This window comes from Cervus canadensis, chromosome 7 (genome assembly GCF_019320065.1).
Source record: "Cervus canadensis isolate Bull #8, Minnesota chromosome 7, ASM1932006v1, whole genome shotgun sequence".
NCBI classification, from domain to species: Eukaryota; Metazoa; Chordata; class Mammalia; order Artiodactyla; family Cervidae; genus Cervus; species Cervus canadensis.
In genome coordinates, this window is record NC_057392.1 from 10955415 (window position 1) to 10977381 (window position 21967).

General features: G+C 37.2%; 1 protein-coding gene across 1 annotated transcript in view; it reads right to left on the bottom strand.

Annotated features, from left to right (window-relative positions):
- The window catches only part of PPP2R3A (protein phosphatase 2 regulatory subunit B''alpha), a 212856-nt gene that overhangs the window by 70841 nt on the left and 120048 nt on the right, over positions 1-21967 (bottom strand). The window contains exons 7-8 of the mRNA XM_043474125.1: positions 9435-9516; positions 558-562 (exon numbers count right to left, since the gene is read on the bottom strand). Of these exons, the coding sequence (XP_043330060.1) occupies positions 558-562; positions 9435-9516 (87 nt within the window). The remainder of the gene's footprint in view (positions 1-557; positions 563-9434; positions 9517-21967) is intronic.

Below are 21967 nucleotides of genomic sequence, written 5' to 3' on the forward strand. Positions count from 1 at the left end.
AGTATAACTTTACTAGCATGTGAAATGAGCACAATTGTATGGTAGTTGGAACATTCTTTGGTGTTTCCCTTCTTTAGGATTGCAATAAAAACTGACCTTTTTCAATCCTGTGGTCATTGCTTAGTTTTCCAAGTTTGCTGACATACTGAGTTCAGCACTTTAACATCACTGTCTTTTATGATTTTAAGTGGTTCAGCTGGAATTTCATTCTCTACTAGCTTTGTTTGTAGTAATGCTTCTTAAGGCCCACCTGACTTCAAACTCCTAGATATCTGGCTCTAGGTGAGTGACCACACCACTGTGGTTATCTGGGTCATTAAGATCTTTCTTGTATAGTTGTTGTATGTATTCTTGCCACCTCTTCTTAATCTCTTCTGCTTCTATTAGGTCTTTACTGTTTCTGTCCTTTATGTGCCCATCCTTGCATGAAATGTTCCCTTGATATCTCCAGTTTTTTGGAAGAGATCTCTAGTCTTTTTCCCTTCTACTGTTTTCCTCTATTTCTTTCCACTGTTCACTTAAGAAGGCTTTCTTCTCTCTCCTTGCTATTTATTCTCTGAAACTCTGCATTCAGTTGGGTACATCTTTTCCTTTCTCCTTTGCCTTTTGCTTCTCTTTCCTCAGCTATGCCTTCTTGCAGTTCTTTTACTTTGGGATGGTTTTGGTCACTGCCTCCTGTACAATGTTATGAATCTCTGTCCGTAGTTCTTCAGGTTCTCTGTCTACCAGATCTAATCCCTTGAATCTATTCGTCACCTCGACTGTATAATCATAAGGGATTTGATTTGGGTCATACCTGAATGGCTTATTGGTTTTCCCTACTTTCTTCAATTTAAGCCTGAATTTTACAGTAAGGAGTTCATAATCTGAGCCACAATCAGCTCCCAGGTCCTGTTTTTGCTGACTGTAGAGAGCTTCTACATTTTCAGCTGCAGAGAATAAAATCAATCTGATTCTGGTATTGATCATTTATTTGGTGATGTTCATGTGTAGAGATGTCTTTTGTGTTGCTGTAAAAGGGTGTTTGTTATGACCAATATGTTCTCTTGACAAAATTCTGTTAGTCTTTGCTCTGCTTCATTTTGTACTCCAAGGCCAAACTTGCCAATTACTCCAGGTATCTCTTAACTTCCTACTTTTGCATTCCAATCTCCTATGATGAAAAGGACATCTTTTTTTGGTGTTAGTTCTAGAAAGTCTTGTAGGTCTTCATTTAACTGGTCAACTTCAGCTTATTCAGGATTAGTGGTTGAGGCATAGACTTGGATTACTGTGATGTTGAATAAATTATAAGCTATATAATAATAAATTATGTAATTATTGGAAATAAACCAAGATCATCCTGTCATTTTTTAAAATGTACCCAAGTACTACATTTTGGGCTCTTTTGTTGACTATGAGGGCTACTGCATTTCTTCTAAGGGATTCTTGCCCATAGTAATAGATACAGTGACCATCTGAATTAAATTCTCCCATTACTATCCATTTTAGTTCACTGATTCCTAAGACGTCAATGTTAAGTCTTGCCATCTCCTATGTGAACACGAACAACTTAGCTTGATTCATGTTAATTCCAGGTTTATGCAATATTATTCTTTACAGCACTGGACTTTACTTTCACTACCAGTCACATCCACAACTGGCCACTGTTCCACTTTGGTCCAGTCGCTTCATTCTTTCTGAAGCTATTTGTAATTGCCCTCTGGCCTTCCTCAGTAGCATACTGGACACCTTCTGACCTGGGGGATTCATCTTCCAGTACCATATCTTTTTGCTTTTTCATACTACTCATGGGGTTCTCATGGCAAGCACTGGAGTGGTTTGCCATTCCCTCCTCAGGGCACCACGTCGTGTCAGAACTCTTCCCTGTGACCCATCCGTCCTGGGTGGCCCTGCAGAGCGTGGCTCATAGCTTCACTGAATTATGCAAGCCCGTTTACCACAACAGAACTGTGATCCATGAAGGGGGTCAGTATAGCTAAGCCTTATCAAGATTACGAATATTTTCAAAATAACTGACTTTTTGGCCCCATTGATTTTCTCTATTGTTTTCCTATTCTCTCATTTATCAGTTCTAATCTTTATTCTTTTCTTCTGTTTGCTGTGCTTCATTTGCTGTTTTTTCCCCAGTGTCTTAAAGTGGAAGGTTAGGTTATTGATTTAAGACATTTCTTTTTCAGTAGATGGAGTTACAGCTTCATCCTACACATTCTGGTATGTTTTGCTTTTTATTCATTTAAAGTTTTAGTATGTTGTTCTTTTCATTTCATTCATTTCAAATTAGTTTCTAATTTCCTTTAGGTATTCTTTTTTGATCCACTGGTTACTTAAACTGTGTTATTAAAATTTTTGCATATTTGTGGAACCTCAAATTTCTTTCATTAATTTTATTCCATTGTGGTCAGAGAACATAATTTGTATAATTTCACCTTTTAAATTTTTTGAGGCTCTTTTATGGCCTCCCACATAGTCTATCCTGGAGAATATTCTATGTGTACTTGAGAAGAATATATATTCCACTGTTCCTAGGTGGGACATTCTATAGATATGTTAGGTACTTTAATATTTGTATATATTGTGAAGGGCTTCCCCAATGGCTCAGCAGGTAAAGAATCCGCCTGCAATGCAGGAGACACAGGTTCGATTCCTGGGTCAAGAAAATCCCCTGGAGGACGGCATGGCAATCCACTCCAGTATTCTTGCTGGGAAAATCCCATAGACAGAGGAGCCTGGTGGGTTAAGATCCATGGGGTCGCAAAGAGCTGGACATGGCTGAAGTGACTGAACATATATATTGTGAAATGATCACCAAAATGTCTACTTAACATCCATCATATAGTTACAGAATTTTTTTTCTTGTGAAATTTTAAGATTTACTCTTAGTAATTTTCAAACATGCAGTATAGTATTATGATCTATAGTTACCATGCTGTACATTACATCCCCATGACTAATTTATTTTACAACTGGAAGTTTATGCCTTCTGATTTTCTTCACCCATTTCCCCCTCTCCCCATCTCCCACCTCTGGCAATCCTCAATCTGTTCTCTGAGTTTATGAAGTTTTCTTTTTTTATTTTTATTAGTTGGAGGCTAATTACTTTACAATATTGTAGTGGTTTTTGCCATACATTGACATGAATCAGCCATGGATTTACATGTGTTCCCCATCCCGATCCCCCCTCCCGCCTCCCTCCCCATCCCGTCCCTCTGGGTCTTCCCAGTGCACCAGCCCTGAGCACTTGTCTCATACATCCAACCTGGGCTGGTGATCTGTTTCACCCTTGATAGTATACTTGTTTCGATGCTATTCTCTCAGAACATCCCACCCTCGCCTTCTCCCACTGAGTCCCAAAGTCTGTTCTGTACATCTGTGTCTCTTTTTCTGTTTTGCATATAGGGTTATCATTACCATCTTTTTTTCTTAAAGATTTATATCATACAGTATTTATCTTTCTCTGACTGATTTCACTTGGCATAATGCCCTCAAGATCCATCTATGATATTGCAAATGGCAAGATTTCACTCTTTCCTAATGGATGAATAATATTTCATTGTATATATATTCTGAACGTGAAAGTCACACAGTAATGTCTGATTCTTTGCGGCCCCATTGACTATGCAGTCCATGGACTTCTCCAAGCCAGAATACTGGAGTGGGTAGCCTTTCCCTTCTCCAGGGGATCTTCCAAACCCAGGGATTGAACCCAAGTCTCCTGCATTGCAGGTGGATTCTTTACTAACTGAGTTATCAGGGAAGCCCACATCTTCTTTATCCACTCATCTGTTAATGAACATTTAGCTTGTTTCCATATATTGGCCATTGTAAATAAGGCCATGGTAAACACAGGGGTGCATGTATCTTTTCACATTAGTGTTTCTGTTTTCTTTGGATGAATACCCAGAAGCAGAATTACTGAATTAGCTCTATTTGAATTTGTTTGAGGAACTCCCATTGGTGGTACCAATTTACATTCCCACCAACAATGCACATGGATTCCCTTTTCTCCACATCTTTGTTATTTCTTGTCTTTTTGATGAAAGCCATTCTAACAAGTGTGAGGTGATATCTCACTTTAGTTTTGATTTGAATTTTCCTGATGATTAGTAGTGTTGAACATCTTTTCATGTACCTGTTGGCCATCTATATGTCTTCTTTGGAAAACTGCTTGATAAATTAATGAGGTTGGAAAGCTGTGTAACAGACTTCTGAGTTATATTTGTGATAGAGACATATGCATTGGATTCATAGCTAATTGAATAAACTCTTCAGAGTTTTGAGCAGCAGATGGATGTAACCTAGGGAAGTAATTAATATTTTACATAAATCAGTATTGTTGTCTATGATTTATTGATAGGCTACATACAAGATATACAGAAAATATAAAACAGGAAACTGTATACAAAATTATCGTGAAAGATACTACTGGACTAGAGTGTAGATGTGATCATGATCTGAAAGGCTATCAGGTGGAAGAAGTTGATTTGCTTTGTATTGCATTACAGTGTAGGACTAGAACTGGAATTACGAGAACTACTGGATAGAAATGCTTCAATGTAAATACGAGTTTCCTAAAATTAGCCCTGATAAGCAATGGGTTGTATGAAGTAGCGAAGTTTCTTCTCACCAAGTTATTTATGCAGAAATTCACAGGATTCCTATGTTAGGTGGGAGCAGGGACTAGCTGATGTCTATAACTTCTCTACTGGCTCCACTCAGACTCTGAATGAGGTGCTTCAGGGCAGAGAATAGAGGATTTTAGGCCAGAAATTATATATATATAGGAAAATAAAAATTAAGAATATCTTTTATCATAGTTCCATATTCCTTTTCTCAAGTTAATTACAACACATATTATTACACCAAACTTTTTTTTTTGTACATTCTTAGATTTTGTCCTTATTTCTTGATTTTGAATATAAAATTTTCTTAAAGTCTAAGTTTCCTATCTACCTAAATTTTATATATATATATACTCCTTAAATATTTTATATTACTTATGAAGGTACTATGTTATACTTAAAAGTATAAAACTTGAGTCTGTATTTCTGCTTATTTTATTTTTTCATTTTTTGTTTTGACAGAATTTTTAAAATTTGTAAACATTTTGAATATCAAGTAATTTCCTATTTTTAGCATCTGATAATCTACTTGTCTCATTACTGTAAAAAACTGTACATGTATTCCATTTTCCCATAGCCTAAATCTCCTTATTCAGTGGCCCCACTGTATCAGCACATTTATTGGTTTCCACAATACTGAGTCAGCATTTTAACTTATCGAGGTAGGGGCGCCATCTAGTGGTAACAGCATGTAGCTGCTGGTTCTACACTAATTGCAGTTTTCTCCCCCCTAGCTTTTGGTCTACCAGTTTTAGGTTTTTAAAATAGAAATTGAGAAAAATATAAAAATATCAAAAAATGTAAAAATTAATAGTAGTGAGAATAACTACGTATTACTAATGAGAGAAATGAAATTGGATAATTTTTCACCAGGGGATCTCTAGTCAACTTGATAGACAATTTGAATTATAAATCAGTTTTTCTTTATATCTACTCAATTGGAAATTTCTAATTCACAATTTTAGATCACCAGGAATGGAAGGGGACTTCCCTGGTGGCTCAGATGGTAAAGAATCTGCCTGCAATGCAGGAGACCTGGGTTCAATCCCTGGGTTGGGAAGATCCCCTGGAGAAGTGAATGGCTACCCACTCCAGTATTCTTGCCTGGTGAATTCCATGGACAGAAGAGCCTGGTGGGCTACAGTCCATTAGTTTGCAAAGAGTTGGTTACAAGACTGAGTGACTGATACTTTTCACACTTTTAGGAATGGAAGTACGTGTTTGGTGGCTCTGTCAAGAGAGTTTTAGACAGGGGATCAAACACAGACACAGAAATTACAGAGATTGCTCTTTGTACGTGACGTGGATGCAGATGAACAACTCAGTGCCAGAAGCCTGGCCCTTCTACTAGGCGCCACTGAAATATCTTCACTGCCAGCACCAATATTACAAAAAAGTGTTTTCAATCTTACCGCTTATTTTAAAACCTACCTCTTTCCTTAAAAGTCAGCATATGTCAATAAGGATAAGCAGAGTCTTATTTACTGGTAATTTCTTTGCATGGTATGTAAATATGCAAACTCAAGGGTCACAATTTGCAGGTATTTCCAATTTTCATTTTCATTCAATATCAAAAGGCTTATTACTCAATGTCAACTCTTCTCTGGAAATAAGGGTGACTTTGGGTATTTGCTATATGCATAGTTGGTGTTCTGTCTTTCCAATCTAAAACGGCTGACAAAATAATTATGATTAACTAAACAAATATAAAGTCTTTTCCTGTAGCACAGGTTTTCACTGAGAAACGGAAAATAAAAGTTGCCCAATTTTCTTCATCATTTATGTGCCACACATAAACTAATACTTGAGTCATACACTGTGTCAGCAGTTTCTGCCGACTGTAAAGTGAAATAACTGTGTAACTCTAGCATGGAAACAAAATACATTAATTGTCCTATGCTGTATGCCATTGAAATTATATAATATTCAGTAGGGTCATATGATAAATTAATTTTGCTTTTTTGAGACATCTGTCATTAATTCTGAGGCTGATCTTTGTAAGTCTCTTGGAAATACTGTTGTCTGTCTTTGCCATGAGCAGAGCAGAGTATGACACTTTTCTAAATTTGCTTACTATTAGGCCTTTAGCAAGAAAATTAATTTCATACTAGAAAGCTTATTTTGTATTTTTTATAGAAAGATTCACTGTACTTTGATATAGCGCAAAATTTTCAATGACTTCATGTCATTACATGACCAAATTTCATAATAGAAAAGACACTGTGGAGAACAGACCATCAGTCCAATAAAATTCTATTCAGTGCGATGCTTTATTAGCATCTCTGTGTTTTCAATGATAGTATCAGATTATCACAAACAAGCAGTTACACTTATCTCAGTATACACAGATTCTCATTTTGTATTCTCAGTTGGACCTAATTTACTACTTATGTTATGATGTTGTTTTGAGCTGCCCCGTTATCACTATTTAATCACAAGTAGTTTACACTTCTAGGACAACTTCTGAGTAACGGGCTCATCTTTAAAACAGTTTTATTGTTTACAATGTTGTGTTAGTTTCTTCTGTACAGCAAAGTGAACAAGTTATACTGGATTAATTTTTGTGAACTGGGGATAAAGTAGCATAATGCTAGCAAGGTATAAATTTAAAAAAAGTAAACAATAATATGCAAATACCATGGAGATATGTCAGCAGAAAATTAACTGGATTCTGTTAACTGACCTATGTAGTTCTTTTAGATCAATGACTGACATACTAGTATTTCTCAGAAAATGTGAATTACATGCAAACAAAATTGTATCATGGCTTTTCACTTTCAAATCATAAAACTAGCAGGGGTCACTAGAAGACCCCAGTTTATCATAGGTCTGGGGATCATACTTTAGTAAATACCAAACTAGAAAGAGTACAAAGGAAAATTTATGCTTTCATAATCCTGTTCTTTAACATCTTCTCTAAGAACAAATTCAAATGATTCCTATAGAGAGCATTTTCTGAATTGGCAGAAGGTTGGAAGAGATTATCAAGATCTTTTCAGTCTCTTGAGATTCTAATATATTATTGAGTGACCAAAAAGTTTGTCCAGGTTTTTCTGTTACATCTTACCTGAACAAACTTTTTGGCCAACTCAATTTTAATACGCCCTGAGTTTACAGAACAGTCAACAATCAGAATCCAGTAATTCTCATTGGGACTGAAATCACGGTTACATGTAGAATTCTTAATTCTACACATGAATAACTTCACTTACTCAATAAATACCTACTGTATATCTATTATGTGCCAGGCCCTATTTCAGGTATTAGAGATACAGCAAGATCTAAATACAGACAAAGTCCCTCCTCTCATGGAGTTTATGTTATAGAGAAGGACATGGACAATAAACAAAAAATTTAAATATCAGGCACTAAGAAGGAAAATAAAGCAAAACATGAGTAGAGGCAGGGGACAGAGAGGGAAGACAGGTGAAGAAGGCAGAGGGTGATCAGGGAAGGTCTCATTAAGACGGGAATGTCTGAGCACACGTCTGGATGGAGTGAGGGAGTGGGTCACGCTGCAATCTGTAGGAAGAGCATTCCAGGCAGAGGAGAGAGTAAGAACAAAGCACCTGAGGCAGAAGTGGGTTTGGCTTGTTCCAGGAACACAGAGCACAACTCTTGCTTAAGTAACAGACAGTAGGCATTGTGAGGGTGTGGGCGGGTGGGTGGGGGGTTATGGGGAATAATGGCAAGAACTCTGGCTTTCATTCTGAATGAGACGGGGAAACAATGGAGGGTTTGAGCAGAGGAGTGACATGATCTGACTTACGTTTTCAAAGAATAACTCTGCTTTGTGGAGACTAGACTGTAGGGCAATGAAGGTAGGGAGACCAATTAGAAGGAGTCCACGTGAGAAACAAGGATGACCAGCTGGCCCAGGGTGACTGTGGCAGAGGTAGTTTAGTATCGGGTTGTGGTTAACAGGCAAAAATAACTTCTAAGATAGTCTTAGATGGCAGTGACATTTTATGGTTCAAATGAAGTCTTATAAAGTTTTATGTCATAAGAGAATCAATGTAAAAAGGAAATAATGAAGTTCCTACAGGAGAAAAAAGAATGGTAGTATTCTGTAACTCAACAGAACCCACCAATCCATAGCCAACAAAAAGTGCCCCAAGAAGGAGAGGGTCTTCCTCAGAAGAGACTGCCCTATTTACTGGGAGATCTGAACCAGAGGTGGGGATCATATCAGCCGGGTATGGCTGTGAATGCGAGGTATGCCCTGAGGTTCATCTGTGGAATTCTTGCAAAGATAATCTGGAAGCTAGGACAGAGAACGCCTGGCGTGGCTGCAGTGAGCTGCAGGCCTGGCAGCTCTCACCCACAATGCATGCCCTGCCTGTGACTGATCAAATGAGGCTGTGCCTGAGAAACACGGAATGAGAACACCTTGCAAAACAGGAGACTGTGATTATGTTATTTTAAATTCTTATATGATTTATTTTCTGATTATATATACTCTAATTTCTCATTATCATCTCATTCTAATTTTGATGTACTCTAGATACATCTTTTTTTTTGGGAAAAGGCTGTTGAAAACTTCTTGTATTATTTGCAAATACTGAAGATCAACTGGGTATCAATATTGATGAAGACCAGACAGAATGAGTATATCACTTAGATTCTGTATACAAGAGACTTCTTAAGCACCAGGCACATATAAGAAGTGAACTAGATATAAATAATTCAATTTTATTTCCTCCTATTTTAAATAATCATTATGGTCCATTCTACATAAAGATCTAAAAGCCTAGATACTTGGTAGTGGCAAAAAGAAAACTTAAAGAGTTTTATTAAGACAAAAAAGGACACAGCCTACCGTGGTGATGTACCGGGAGTGGAATTCTGGAGCATCTTTCAGGAACGTGAGGCCAGGATGTGTATCTACCACATCCTGAAAAAGAACAAAATCATAACGAAATTAACAAACATACCAAAAACCCCCCTAAGATACAGACTGGATCTTTTTTTAACTCTTGTACAATACTTGCCAGTTGAGCAGACGTGCTGTTTCACAACACGGAACAATGCATTTACAATTTAACTAGTATTTTATTAAACTCAAATGTTTCACAAGCACACTTTTGTGTGACTTGGATATGTACAGTATACTTCAAGAAAGTTAAAATGTTAATCTGGCTATATCTGGTGATTTGTAAATCAAGTGTCTTACAGGTACATGCTGTAATTCTAACACACGTCAGCGAAATTCATCCCACAGATCTTGTTAGGGATTGCCAAGTGAAATTTACACAGAAAGGAGGATAGACAGAAGCCAACTAGAATGATTCTTTCTTAACCTACAGACATGGGAAATTACTGGAAAAATTACTGGTAGCCAAATAACTTTATGTTAAGGTATGTGAGTCAGCTAATGTTCATCAAAATCACTGTGTTGATAAATCTGTTTTCCAATTTAGGATTTTATTTATTTTAAATCTGATATCCTGTTCTCATAGAAGACTATTTGAATATTAAAACCTTGAAATAGTTTTTTTTTTTTCTTCAGTTGCTCAGTCACATCTGACTCTTTGCAACCCCATGGACGGCAGCACGCCAGCCTTCCCTGTCCATCACCAACTCCTGGAGCTTGCTCAAACTCATGTCCATTGAGTCAGTGATGCCATCCAACCATCTCGACCTCTGTTGTCCCCTTCTCCTCCTGCCTTCAATTCTTCCCAGCGTCAGGGTCTTTTCTAATGAGTCAGTTCTTTGCATCAGGTGGCCAAAGTATTGGAGCTTTAGCTTCAGCATCAGTCCTTCCAATAATATTCAGGATTGACTTCTTTTAGGATTGACTGGTTTGATCTCCTTGCAGTCTAAGGGACTCTCAAGAGTCTTCTCCAACACCATAGTTCAAAAGCATCAATTCTTCAGCCCTCAGCCTTCTTTATAGTCCAACTCTCACATCGATACATGACCACCGGAAAAACCATAGCTTTGACTATACAGACCTTTGTTGACAAAGTAAAGCCTCTGCTTTTTAATATGCTGTTTAGGTTTGTCGTAGCTTTTCTTCCAAGGAGCAAGCGTCTTTGAATTTCATGGCTGCAGTCACCATCTGCAATGATTTTGGAGGCCAAGAAAATAAAGTCTGTCACTGTTTCCCATTGTTTCTCCATCTATTTGCTATGAAGTGATGGAATCAGATGCCATTTGTTTTCTGAATGTTGAGTTATAAGTCAACTTTTTCACTCTCCTGTTTCACCTTCATCAAGAGGCTCTTTAGTTCCTCTTCACTTTCTGCCATAAGAGTACTATCATCTGTGTATCTGAGATTATTGTTATTTCACCTGGCAATCTTTTTTTTTTTTCACCTGGCAATCTTGACTACAGCTTGTGCTTCGTCCAGTCTGGCATTTTGCATCATGTGCTCTGCATTAAGGTAAATAAGCAGGGTGACAATACACAGCCTTGACATACTCCTTTCCCCTTTTGAATCAGTCAGCTTTTCCATGTCCGGTTCTGTTGCTTCTTGACCTGCATAGAGGCTTCTCAGGAGGCAGGTAAGGTGGTCTCGTATTCCTATCTCTTTAAGAATTTTCCACTATTTGTTGTCCACACAGTCAAAGGTTTTAGTGTAGTCAATGTAGCAGAAGTAGATGTTTTTCTGAAATTCTCTAGCTTTTTCTATGACCCAACGGATGTTGGCAGTTTGATCTCTGGTTCCTCTGCCTTTTCTAAATCCAGCTTGTTTTAAATCCTGGAAGATCTCATTTCACATACTACTGAAGCCTAGTTTGGAGGATTTTGAGCATTATTACCTTGCTAGCATGTGAAATGAGTTTTTTTTTCTAATTAGGTTTTTAAAACATTTTCAATGAGTCTAGAGAATCTAATGGAGATAATTACTGTTAATTTAATAACCAGAGACAACAGTAATGCTACCACAGAAATAATCTATTAACTGGCTAGTCATGAATGGACAGACATCAGTTACATCTCTTTTCTTTGTTTCCTCAGAGCAGTTAGCTATTCATACTTACCAGTACAGTCTAAAACCAATGAACCTTATTTAAATTTTTATTTGGAAATAATTTTAGTCTTACAGAAAATTACAAAAATATTACAGAGAGATTCCCTATGTTATCCCAGTTTCTCATAATGGTAACAACTGACCTGCCTCTTGAGAAACCTGTATGCAGGTCAGGAAGCAACAGTTAGAACTAGACATGGAACAACAGGCTAGTTCCAAGTAGGAAAAGGAGTACCTCAAGGCTATATATTGTCACCCTGCTTATTTAACTTATATGCAGAGTACATCATGAGAAATGCCAGACTGGATGAAGCACAAGATGGAATCAAGGTTGCTGGGAGAAATATCAATAACCTCAGATATGCAGATGACACCACCCTTATGGCAGAAAGTGAAGAAGAACTAAAGAGCCTCTTGATGAAAGTGAAAGAGGAGAGTGAAAAAGTTGGCTTAAAGCTCAACATTCAGAAAACTAAGATCATGGCATCCGGTCCCATCACTTCATGGCAAATAGATGGGGAAACAGTGGAAACAGTGGCTGAGTTTATTTTTCTGGGCTCCATAATCACTGCAGATGGTGACTGCAGCCATGAAATTAAAAGACACTTACTCCTTGGAAGGAAAGTTATGACCAACCTAGATAGCATATTAAAAAGCAGAGACATTACTTTGCCAACAAAGGTCTGTCTAGTCAAGGCTATGGTTTTTCCAGTGGTCATGTATGGATGTGAGACTTGGACTATAAAGAAGGCTGAGCGCAGAAGAATTGATGGTTTTGAACTGTGGTGTTGAAGAAGACTCTTGAGAGTCCTTTGGACTGCAAGGAGATCCAACCAGTCCATCCTAAAGGAGATCAGTCCTGGGTGTTCATTGAAGGACTGATGTTGAAGCTGAAACCCCAATACTTTGGCCACCTGATGCAAAGAGATGACTCATTTGAAAAGGCCCTGATGCTGGGAAAGATTGAGGGGAGGAGAAGGGGACGACAGAGGATGACATGGTTGGATGGCATCACTGACTTGATAGACATGGGTTTGGGTAGACTCTGGCAGTTGTTGATGGACAGGGAGGCCTGGCATGCTGTGGTTCATGGGGTCACAAAGAGTTGGACATGACTGAGCAACTGAACTGAACTGAACAAACTATAGTACAATTATCAAAACTAAGAAATGAACATTGATGTAATACTGGGTTGGTGCAAAAGTAATTGCGGTTTCACTCTGTTGAACTTTGTTGTTTGATACCGGAATACATTTTCAAATAAAAGTGGTTATATATCATTTTAATGCACATTTCTTGCTTTATGATTAATGGCTTATTACTTGTTTATTTTATATTTATTTTAGACTCCAGAAATGATGTTAGACAAGCAAATTTCAGTGATTTTTTATTCGAGTTCAAAATGGGTTGTAAAGCAGAGGAGACAACTACCAATGTCAACAACACATCTGGTCCAGGAACTGCTAACGAACATACAGTGCAATGGCAGTTCAAGAAGTTTTGCAAAGGAGATGAGCCTTGAAGATGAAGAGCACTGTAGTCAGCCATCAGAAATTGATAATGACCAACTGAGAGCAATCATCGAAGCTGATCCTCTTAGAATTAGATGGGAAGTTGCTGAAGAACTCAACATTGATCTTTCTATGGTCATTCAGCATTTGAAGCAAATTGGAAGGGTGAAAAAGTTTGATAAATGGCTGCCTCATGAGCTGTTGTTTTGAAGTGTTGCCTTCTCCTATTCTATACAACAACAATGAAACATTTCTTGATCAAATTGTGATGTGTGATGAAAGGTGGACTTTATACAACTGGTGATAACCAGCTCAGTGGTTGGACCAAGAAGAATCTCCAAAGCACTTCCCAAAACCAAACTTGCACCAAAGGAAAAAAAAAAAAGGCACGGTCACCGTCTGGTGGTCTGCTGCCCATATGATCCATTATAGCCTTCTGAACCCCAGCAAACCACTACATCTGAGAAGTATGTTCAGCAAATCAATGAGACGCACCAAAACCTGCAATGCCTGCAGCTAGTATTGGTCAACAAAAAGGGCCCAATTCTTCTCCATGACAATGCTTGATCACACGCTGAAGAACCAACGCTTCAAAAGTTTAACGAATTGGGCTACAAAGTTTCGCCTCATTTGCCCTAGTCACCTGACCTCTTGCCAACTAACTACCACTTCTTCAAGCATCTTGACAACCTTTTGCAGGGAAAATGTTTCCACAACCAGCTGGAGGCAGAAAATACTTTCCAAGAGTTCACTGAATCCTGAAGCACAGATTTTTTTTTTTTCCTGAAGCACAGATTTTTATGCTACAGGAATAAACAAACATTTTTTGATGGCAAAAATGTGTTGATTGTAATGGTTCCTATTTTGATTGATAAAGATGTGTTTGAGCCTGGTTATAATGATTTAAAATTTATAGTCCAAAACCTCAGTTACTTTTGTACCAAGCTAATACTAAACTACAGATCTTATTCAAAATTTACCAGCTTTCCCCCTAATGTCTTTTTTTTTTTTCTGTTTCAGGATCCTAACTGCATTTACTTCTTGTGTCTCATTGCTATCCCAATCCATGGCAGTTCTTCAGTCTTTCCTTATGTTTCATGATTCTGACACTTTAATGAGTTCTGGTCAGTTACTCTGTAGAATGTCTCTCAATGTGGCATGTCTGGTATTTTCTTATGATTAAAGTTACATACTTTTAGTGAGTTTACCACAGAAGTGATGTGTCCTTTTCAGTCATATACGGAGTATGTGGCATTGATCGGTCTTACAACTTGTATTAATTTTTTAATACACTTGGTTAAAGTGGTATCTGTTGGGTCTGCCACCATAAATTTATTACGTTCCTGTAATAGTTGATAAATATCATGGAGGAGATACTTAGAGACTCTGTCAATATCCTGTTTCTCTGCGAATTTTTGCCCACAAATGTTAGCAGTCATTGATAGAAATTGACTGTGGCATTTTTATAGTGCTGTTAACCAAATTTATATAGTGGTGTTTACTTTGCTTTTCCCCTCATCCCCTCCACATTTGTTAACCGAAATTTTTCTATAAGGAAGAGCTGTCCTTTCCCTTGTATTTATTTATAATGTTCAATTTATGTCAGTGTAGACTCAGGGGTTTTATTTCATTCTATGGGTTATAATCCAATACTATCATTATGCTGGACTGTATCAGTTTATCAATAGCATCATAAAACACTAACATTATTCTGCCGCTCAAGTTGAGCTAGCTTTGGTCTCTGCGAGCTGTTAGGTTGGCTCCTTTGTCCTCTTGACATACCCCGTCCTTTTGTGAACGCTTCCATATTTTTTGGTATCACAAAATAGTGCAGGCTCATTTTATGTTTTCTATGCTCCCACCTGAGAATCAGCCTTTTCTCCCAGTAGCCCTGATTCCTTTTACTGGAGAATGGTATTTGGAACCAAATCTGGGGGCTAGGAGTGCTTGTTACTACTAGGGTATCATTGCTACCGAATCCTCTTAGTAGACACAACTAGGAATACATGTATGCATATCTGTTCATACATACACATATACTTGTATTTTTCTATATCTATATGTATTAAAAACTATGTAATCATACAGATAACTAATTTTAATTCAATACTGCAAGGTTCCCCCTTTCCTTTGTAACTTTTAACAGAACTGCCAACCCTTACCCCAATGAGAAAGTAATTTACTAACTAGACTACAGTATTTGTGTACAGTATCTTTGATCTTTAGTTTTAGAGTATCCAGTGAAAGCATTATTTTCCAAGGTTATTTAGCTCTTTCCTTATCTTCCTTTATCTTCTTTAATGTAGTTGTGTTACCCACTTGTAATACAGTTCATTTGTTATTGTTTATATTCTATTTTGGGCTTCTTTTCTTTTCTTTTTTTTTTTTTTGGACTTCTTTTCTACAGGTTTAGTTGATTTTAGTTCATTGTTTATTTCTTGGAGAGAGAGTATGCAAAACATTACTATGGTTCTAAGAGTCCAATCTAATGTAGAACTAACATCTTAATAATACCAAATCTTCCTATCCATAAAGAACATAATCTCTCCATTTATATAAATCTTAATTTCTCTCAGCAATGTTTTACTGTTTTCATACACAGGTCTTGTACATCTACTGTCAGATTTACCTCTAAGTATTTAATATTTTGGTGAAGAATTATAAATGGTATTTAAAAGATTTTATTTTCAATTATTTGTTGCTACTGTATAGAAAGCTGAATTTCATATATTGATCATGTATCTGTAACCTTGCTAAACTCACTTATTAAATACAGCTTTAGCAGCATCCCGTAAATTTTGATATGCTGTATTTTCATTCATTTCAAAATACTTCCTAATTTTCCTTTTGATTTCTTCTTCTCTGACCCATAGGTTGTTTAAAAGTTGTTATCTATCAAACATTTAGGAAGTTTTCACAGATCTGTTATTATTTCTAATTTAATTCCATTATGGTCAGAGAACATATTTAGTGAACTGAATATTTAAAATTTGTTGAGATTTATTCTATATTCAGAATATAGTCTATCTTGGGAAATAGTCTGTGCATGTGTTAAAGGTATGTATATTCTATATGACAAGGGTATGCTTGAACCCATACCTTCTTACTCAGATTTCTAATGCCCTTCTTGCTTTTCAGTATAAAGTAGAAAAGATAACATGTAGGGAAAGACAATAAAATGTATTAAGATTTCACAGGAAAAAATTAAAAGAAGGTATATTCTGCTGTGGTTCAGTGAAGTGTAATATAAATGTCAATTAGGTCAGGTTGGTTGATAGTCTTGTTTAAGTATTCTATATATCCTTACTGATTTTATCTCTACTTGTTTTATTCATTATTAAGAGCAGCACATGGAAATCTACAACTATAATTGTGGATTTATCCTTGCAGTTCTATTGGATTTTGCTCCACGCATTCTGAAGTTCTGTTATTAGGTGTATAAACATTTAGAATTGTTATATCCTCTTGATAAACTGACCCCTTTACCATTCCCCAGCAATAATATTTTCTCTAAAAATTACTTTGACATTAATATAATGACCCAGCCCTTTCTTTTCTTTTTGTGGCAAAGAAAACATAAGATTCATTCTCCCAACAATTTCCAAGTGTAGAGTACAATACTGTCAATCACTTGCACAATACTGTCAATCACTTGCACCATACTGTCAATCACTTGCACCAGATATTCTGTGGTGCAAATACTGTAGTTAACAGACTACAATACTGTCAATCACTTGCTCAATCTGGGATATCCCCAGATTCTCCCCACTTCCCATCCAACTCAATCCTGCATGACTAAAATTCTACACTCATCACACAATGAACTCTTACTTCATCCTCCCTCCAGCCCCTGGCAACCACTATTCTTCTATTCGTATGCATTTGACCACTTTAGATTCCTCATAAGTGGAGTCATGCAGCATACATCTTTTTGTGACTGGCTGATTTCCCTTAGCATAACATTCTCAAGATTAATCTATTGCTTCATGTGACGGAATTCCCCCTTTTTAAAAAGGTAAACAATATTCTTTTGTATATATGTACCACATATTCTTAATCCATTCATCCATTGATGGATATTTACATCACTTCTACCTCTTGGCTAGAGTGAATAATGCTGCTATCAACACTGATGTACAAATCTCTTTGAGATTCTGTTTTCAGTTCTTTTGGATGTATACCCAGGAGTAGTACTGATGATCATATGGAATTTCTGTTTATTTTCCATAGTGGCTATACCATTTGACATTCTTACCAGTATTCCAGTTTCTCCACATCCTTCAGTTCAGTTCAGTTCAGTTCAGTCACTCAGTTGTGTCCGACTCTTTGCCACCCCATGAATCACAGCACGCCAGGCCTCCCTGTCCATCACCAACTCCCGGAGTTTATTCAAACTCAGGTCCATCGAGTTGGTGATGCTATCCAGCCATCTCATCCTCTGTCGTCCCCTTCTCCTCCTGCCCCCAATCCCTCCCAGCATCAGGGTCTTTTCCAATGAGTCAACTCTTTACGTGCGCTGGCCAAATTATTGGAGTTTCAGCTTCAGCGTCAGTCCTTCCAATGAACACCCAGGACTGACGTCCTTTGGGATGGACTGGTTGGATCTCCTTGAAGTCCAAAGGACTCTCAAGAGTCTTCACCAACACCACAGTTCAAAAGCATCAATTCTTTAGTGCTCAGCTTTACTTCACAGTCCAACTCTCACATACATCCATGACCACTGGAAAAACGATAGCCTTGACTACTAGATGGACCTTTGTTGGCCAAGTAATGTCTCTGCTTTTAATATGCTATCTAGGTTGGTCATAACTTTCCTTCCAAGGAGTAAGTGTCTTTTAATTTCATGGCTGTAATCCTTACAAACACTTAAAAAAAAAAACAAAAACAGTAGCCATCTTAATGGGTGTGAGGTGGTTATCTCATTGTGGTTTTAATTTGTGTTCCCCTGCTTATTTAATGATGTTGAACACCTTTTCATATGCTTATTTGACATTTTATCTTCTTTGGAGAAATGTTTATCCAAGTCCTTTGCTCATTTCAAATTCAGGCTACTTGTTTACTTGTTTGTTGTTACTGAGTCACAGGAGTTCTTTATATAATCTGGATAGTAGCCTATCCAGATATGTTCGCAAACACATATCAGATATGTTTGCAAATATGTCTTCCATTCTGTAGGTTGCCTTTCACTGTGCTGTTTCTTTGCTGTAACAGTTTAAAATCTGATATAATCCCATTTTGTCTTTTGCTTTTTTTTACCTGTGCTTTTGGTGTCATGTCCATAAAAATCATTGTCAAATGATTTCTCCCTACGTTTTCTTCTAAGAGGTATATAGTTTGAGGTCTTATGTTTAGGTCTTTAATCCATTTTAATTTTTGTACATGCTATGAGATATGGTCTAACTTCTTTCCTTTGCATATGAATATTCAGTTTTCCTAACACCATTTGCTGGAGATTATCTTTTCCCCACTGTTACTCTTGACAACAACACTGAAGATCATTTGACCATATAAGCAAGAATTTATTTCTGGGTTCTCTATTCTGTTCCATTGGTCTACATGTCTGTGTTTATGCCAGTACCATCCTGTTTTGACTGCTGTGTCTTTGTAATGTGTTTTGAAGTCATAAAGTGTGAGACTTCCAGCTTTATTCTCCTTTTACAGGATTGTTTTGGCTATTCCAAGTCCTTTGAACTTCCATATGAATTTTAGAACTGTTTTTTCCACTTCTGTAAAAATACCACTAGTATTTTAAAACAACTTTATTGAGGTATAATTAATATACAAAAACTGTACATATATACAATTATCTGAGTCTGGATAAATGCATATACCTTAGGAAACCACCACTGCAATCAAGGTAGCAGATACAGCCATCATCTCCAGCACTTTGCTTGTGCATCTCCAGAACTTTCCTTGTGATTGTCCTTTTTTTGTTTGTTTTTTGATAATACTTAACATGAAATCTACCTTCTAAGAAAAATTTAAGTGCACAATACAGTATTGTTAATGATAGGAGGCACTATGTTGTACAACAGATCTCTAGAACTTAACTTGTCTTGCATAACTGAAACTTTATACTCATTGAACAACATTTCCATGATTCTACTTATATAGGGTATCTAAAATAGTCAAACTCATAGAAACAGAGAACAGAAATGGTACCGGCCAGGGAATGGCAGAATGGAACCACTGGGATTTTGATAGGGGTTACACTGATCTATACATTCCTTTGGACAGTATGGGCATTTAAAAACAGTAAGTCTTTCAATCCATGAACATGGAAAGCCTCCCATTTATTTACAAGAGTTTTCTTTTAACAGGCAAAAAATTAAACAGAAGTTTAATAATGTGTATACATGGGAGAGACCCAGGAAAACTGAGTAACTAGGCAAAATGGCCAAAGCTCTTACTTTAAATACCATCTTCAGCTAGAGACACTAGTGAATGTTGGAGGTGGTGGTTTGGGACTTCAAAGGGGAGGAAAGCAATTCCCGTGAAGATGGAAAAGCAAAGTTTGACAAACAAAGGTTTGCTTGGCAAACAACAGGACAGGCGGACACAGAGTGGACTGTGGTCTCTAGGCCCTGCTCAGTTTCGCTCACCATATTTTGCCCATATTCTTTACAGAGATTTCCGCTGATTGCTCTGATCACTCTGTTCCAGGAAGAGGTCCTCTATCTAAATTTTTTTAGGCAGCTAGGGAGATGGTCAAAGTTTTTTCTGAGTCTTTTGGGCTTCAATTGTTTTCAGCTTGAAATAATTACATCCAGATTTTGGGGGGGGGGGCAAATTTTGCTCCCTTTCATGGACTTCAGTGAAGAAGTCAAAATATGAATGGGTTACCTCACAAAAATAATTCCCAGACTTTGGAAGTGGGTGTCAAGGCACATGAACTCTGGGACCTGCAGGAGAGCTGAGGGCTACTGCAGTGAGGGAATTCCTGGGGACCTCATCCTTACTCCCCAGCAGATAAAGCCTGGGACACTTGGTTATTAACAATGTAAGAAATTAATATTTTGATGAAACTTGCTTTATGGGTCTCTCTGGCCCCCTGTCTTCATGGCCCTTTTTGACTGAGTTCAGAGCCTTTGAAGTGCCTTCAAAATCCTCTACTCCCTCCCCACTGGGAAATCTCTACTGGGGTCTGCTTTCTTCTTGGAGATCCATGAGGAGAGAGGTCTGGGTATATAGTTGAGATCCTCCAAATAGTGTGTACATGGAAAAGAGGGGTCAAAGGGCTCAGCTCTGGGAGTTCCAACATTCAGAAATCAGAAGAATGTGGAGGGACTTTTCTGCTTTTGCCAAATTATTTCTTTCTTGAGTTCTTAGCCATGACATTTCTGGCTAAAGGGTGGGAACAATATGGCTGTAAATGAATGTATGAGTCAATTTCTGGGCAACTTCACCATCAGTGGATATTAACATTCAACTTTTTGGGGCTTCCTTCTAGAATGTGTTAATTGTTATCTTCAGACTACTTTCATTTACACTTCTTTGATTTCTAGTGAGGATTAACATTTTCCTGTCTGGGGCTTCCCTTGTGGCTAGTGGTAAAGAATCCCCCTGCAATATAGGAGACAACTACAATGCAGGAGACACAAGTTCAATTCCTGGGTCGGGAAGATCCCCTGGAGAAGGAAATGGCAACCCACTCCATCATCCTTGCCTGGGAAATCCCATCGACAGAGGAGCCTGGCAGGCTACAGATCATGGGGTTGCAAAAGAGTCAGATAAGACTAAGCAACTAAACAACAACTATTTGTTTATTATCTATATTTCCCTTATGGGGATGGTCCTGTCTTTTATCTCTTTATCTTTTAGAATATAGACATTTATTTTACAAATTTGTATCAGCTATTTTTTTCATTTTTTGTTGAAGTATAGTTGATCTACAGTGTTATGTTAGTTTCAGAATTTTTGCAGATTATATTCCATTATAGATTATTACCAGAAAATGGCCATCATTCCCTGTGCTATATAGTATATCCTTGTTACTTATTTTATATATATATAATATGCACTTTTTCATATTCTTTTACATGGTAGGTTATTACAAGATATTGAATACAGTTCCCTGTATTATATAGTAGGTCCCAGTTGTGTATCTATTTTATATATAGTATGTGTATTTATTAATCCAAAGCTCCTAATTTATCCTACCCTCTGCCTTGGTTCCCCTTCAGTAACCATATATTTGTTTTCTATGTCTGTGAGTCTGTTTTGTAAATAAGTTCATTTGTATCATTTTTTAACATATTACATACAAGTGATAGCATATGATATCTATCTTTGTCTGACTTACTTCATTTAGTATGATAATCTCTAGGTCTATTTATATCGATGCAAATGACATCATTTTATTCCATTATATACATCTTCTTTATCCATTCCTCTGTCAATGGACATGTAGGTTGCTTCCATGTATTGGCTACTGTAAATAGTCCTGCTATGAACACTGGGGTGCATATATCTTTTCAAGTTAAGAGTTTTTGTCTTTTCCAAATATGTGCCCAACAGTGGGACTGCTGGCAGCTCTATTTTTAGTTTTCTGAGTAACCTTTATACTGTGTTCCACACTGGCTGTACCAATCTACATTCCCACCACAGTGTAGGAGGGTTTCCTTTTCTCCACACGTTCTCCAGCATTTGTTATCTGTAGACTTTTTACCAGCCATTCTGACTGGTGTGAGTCAGAATGTTTTGATTTGCCTTTCTTTATACCTCATTATAGTTTTGATTTGCATTCCTTCAAGAGCCTTCTTTTGATTAGTGTTAGTATGATATATATATATTTTCCTCTCTTTTCACTTTTAACCTGTTTGTGTCTTTATGTTTCTTTCAGGGTCTTGGTTTTTTGT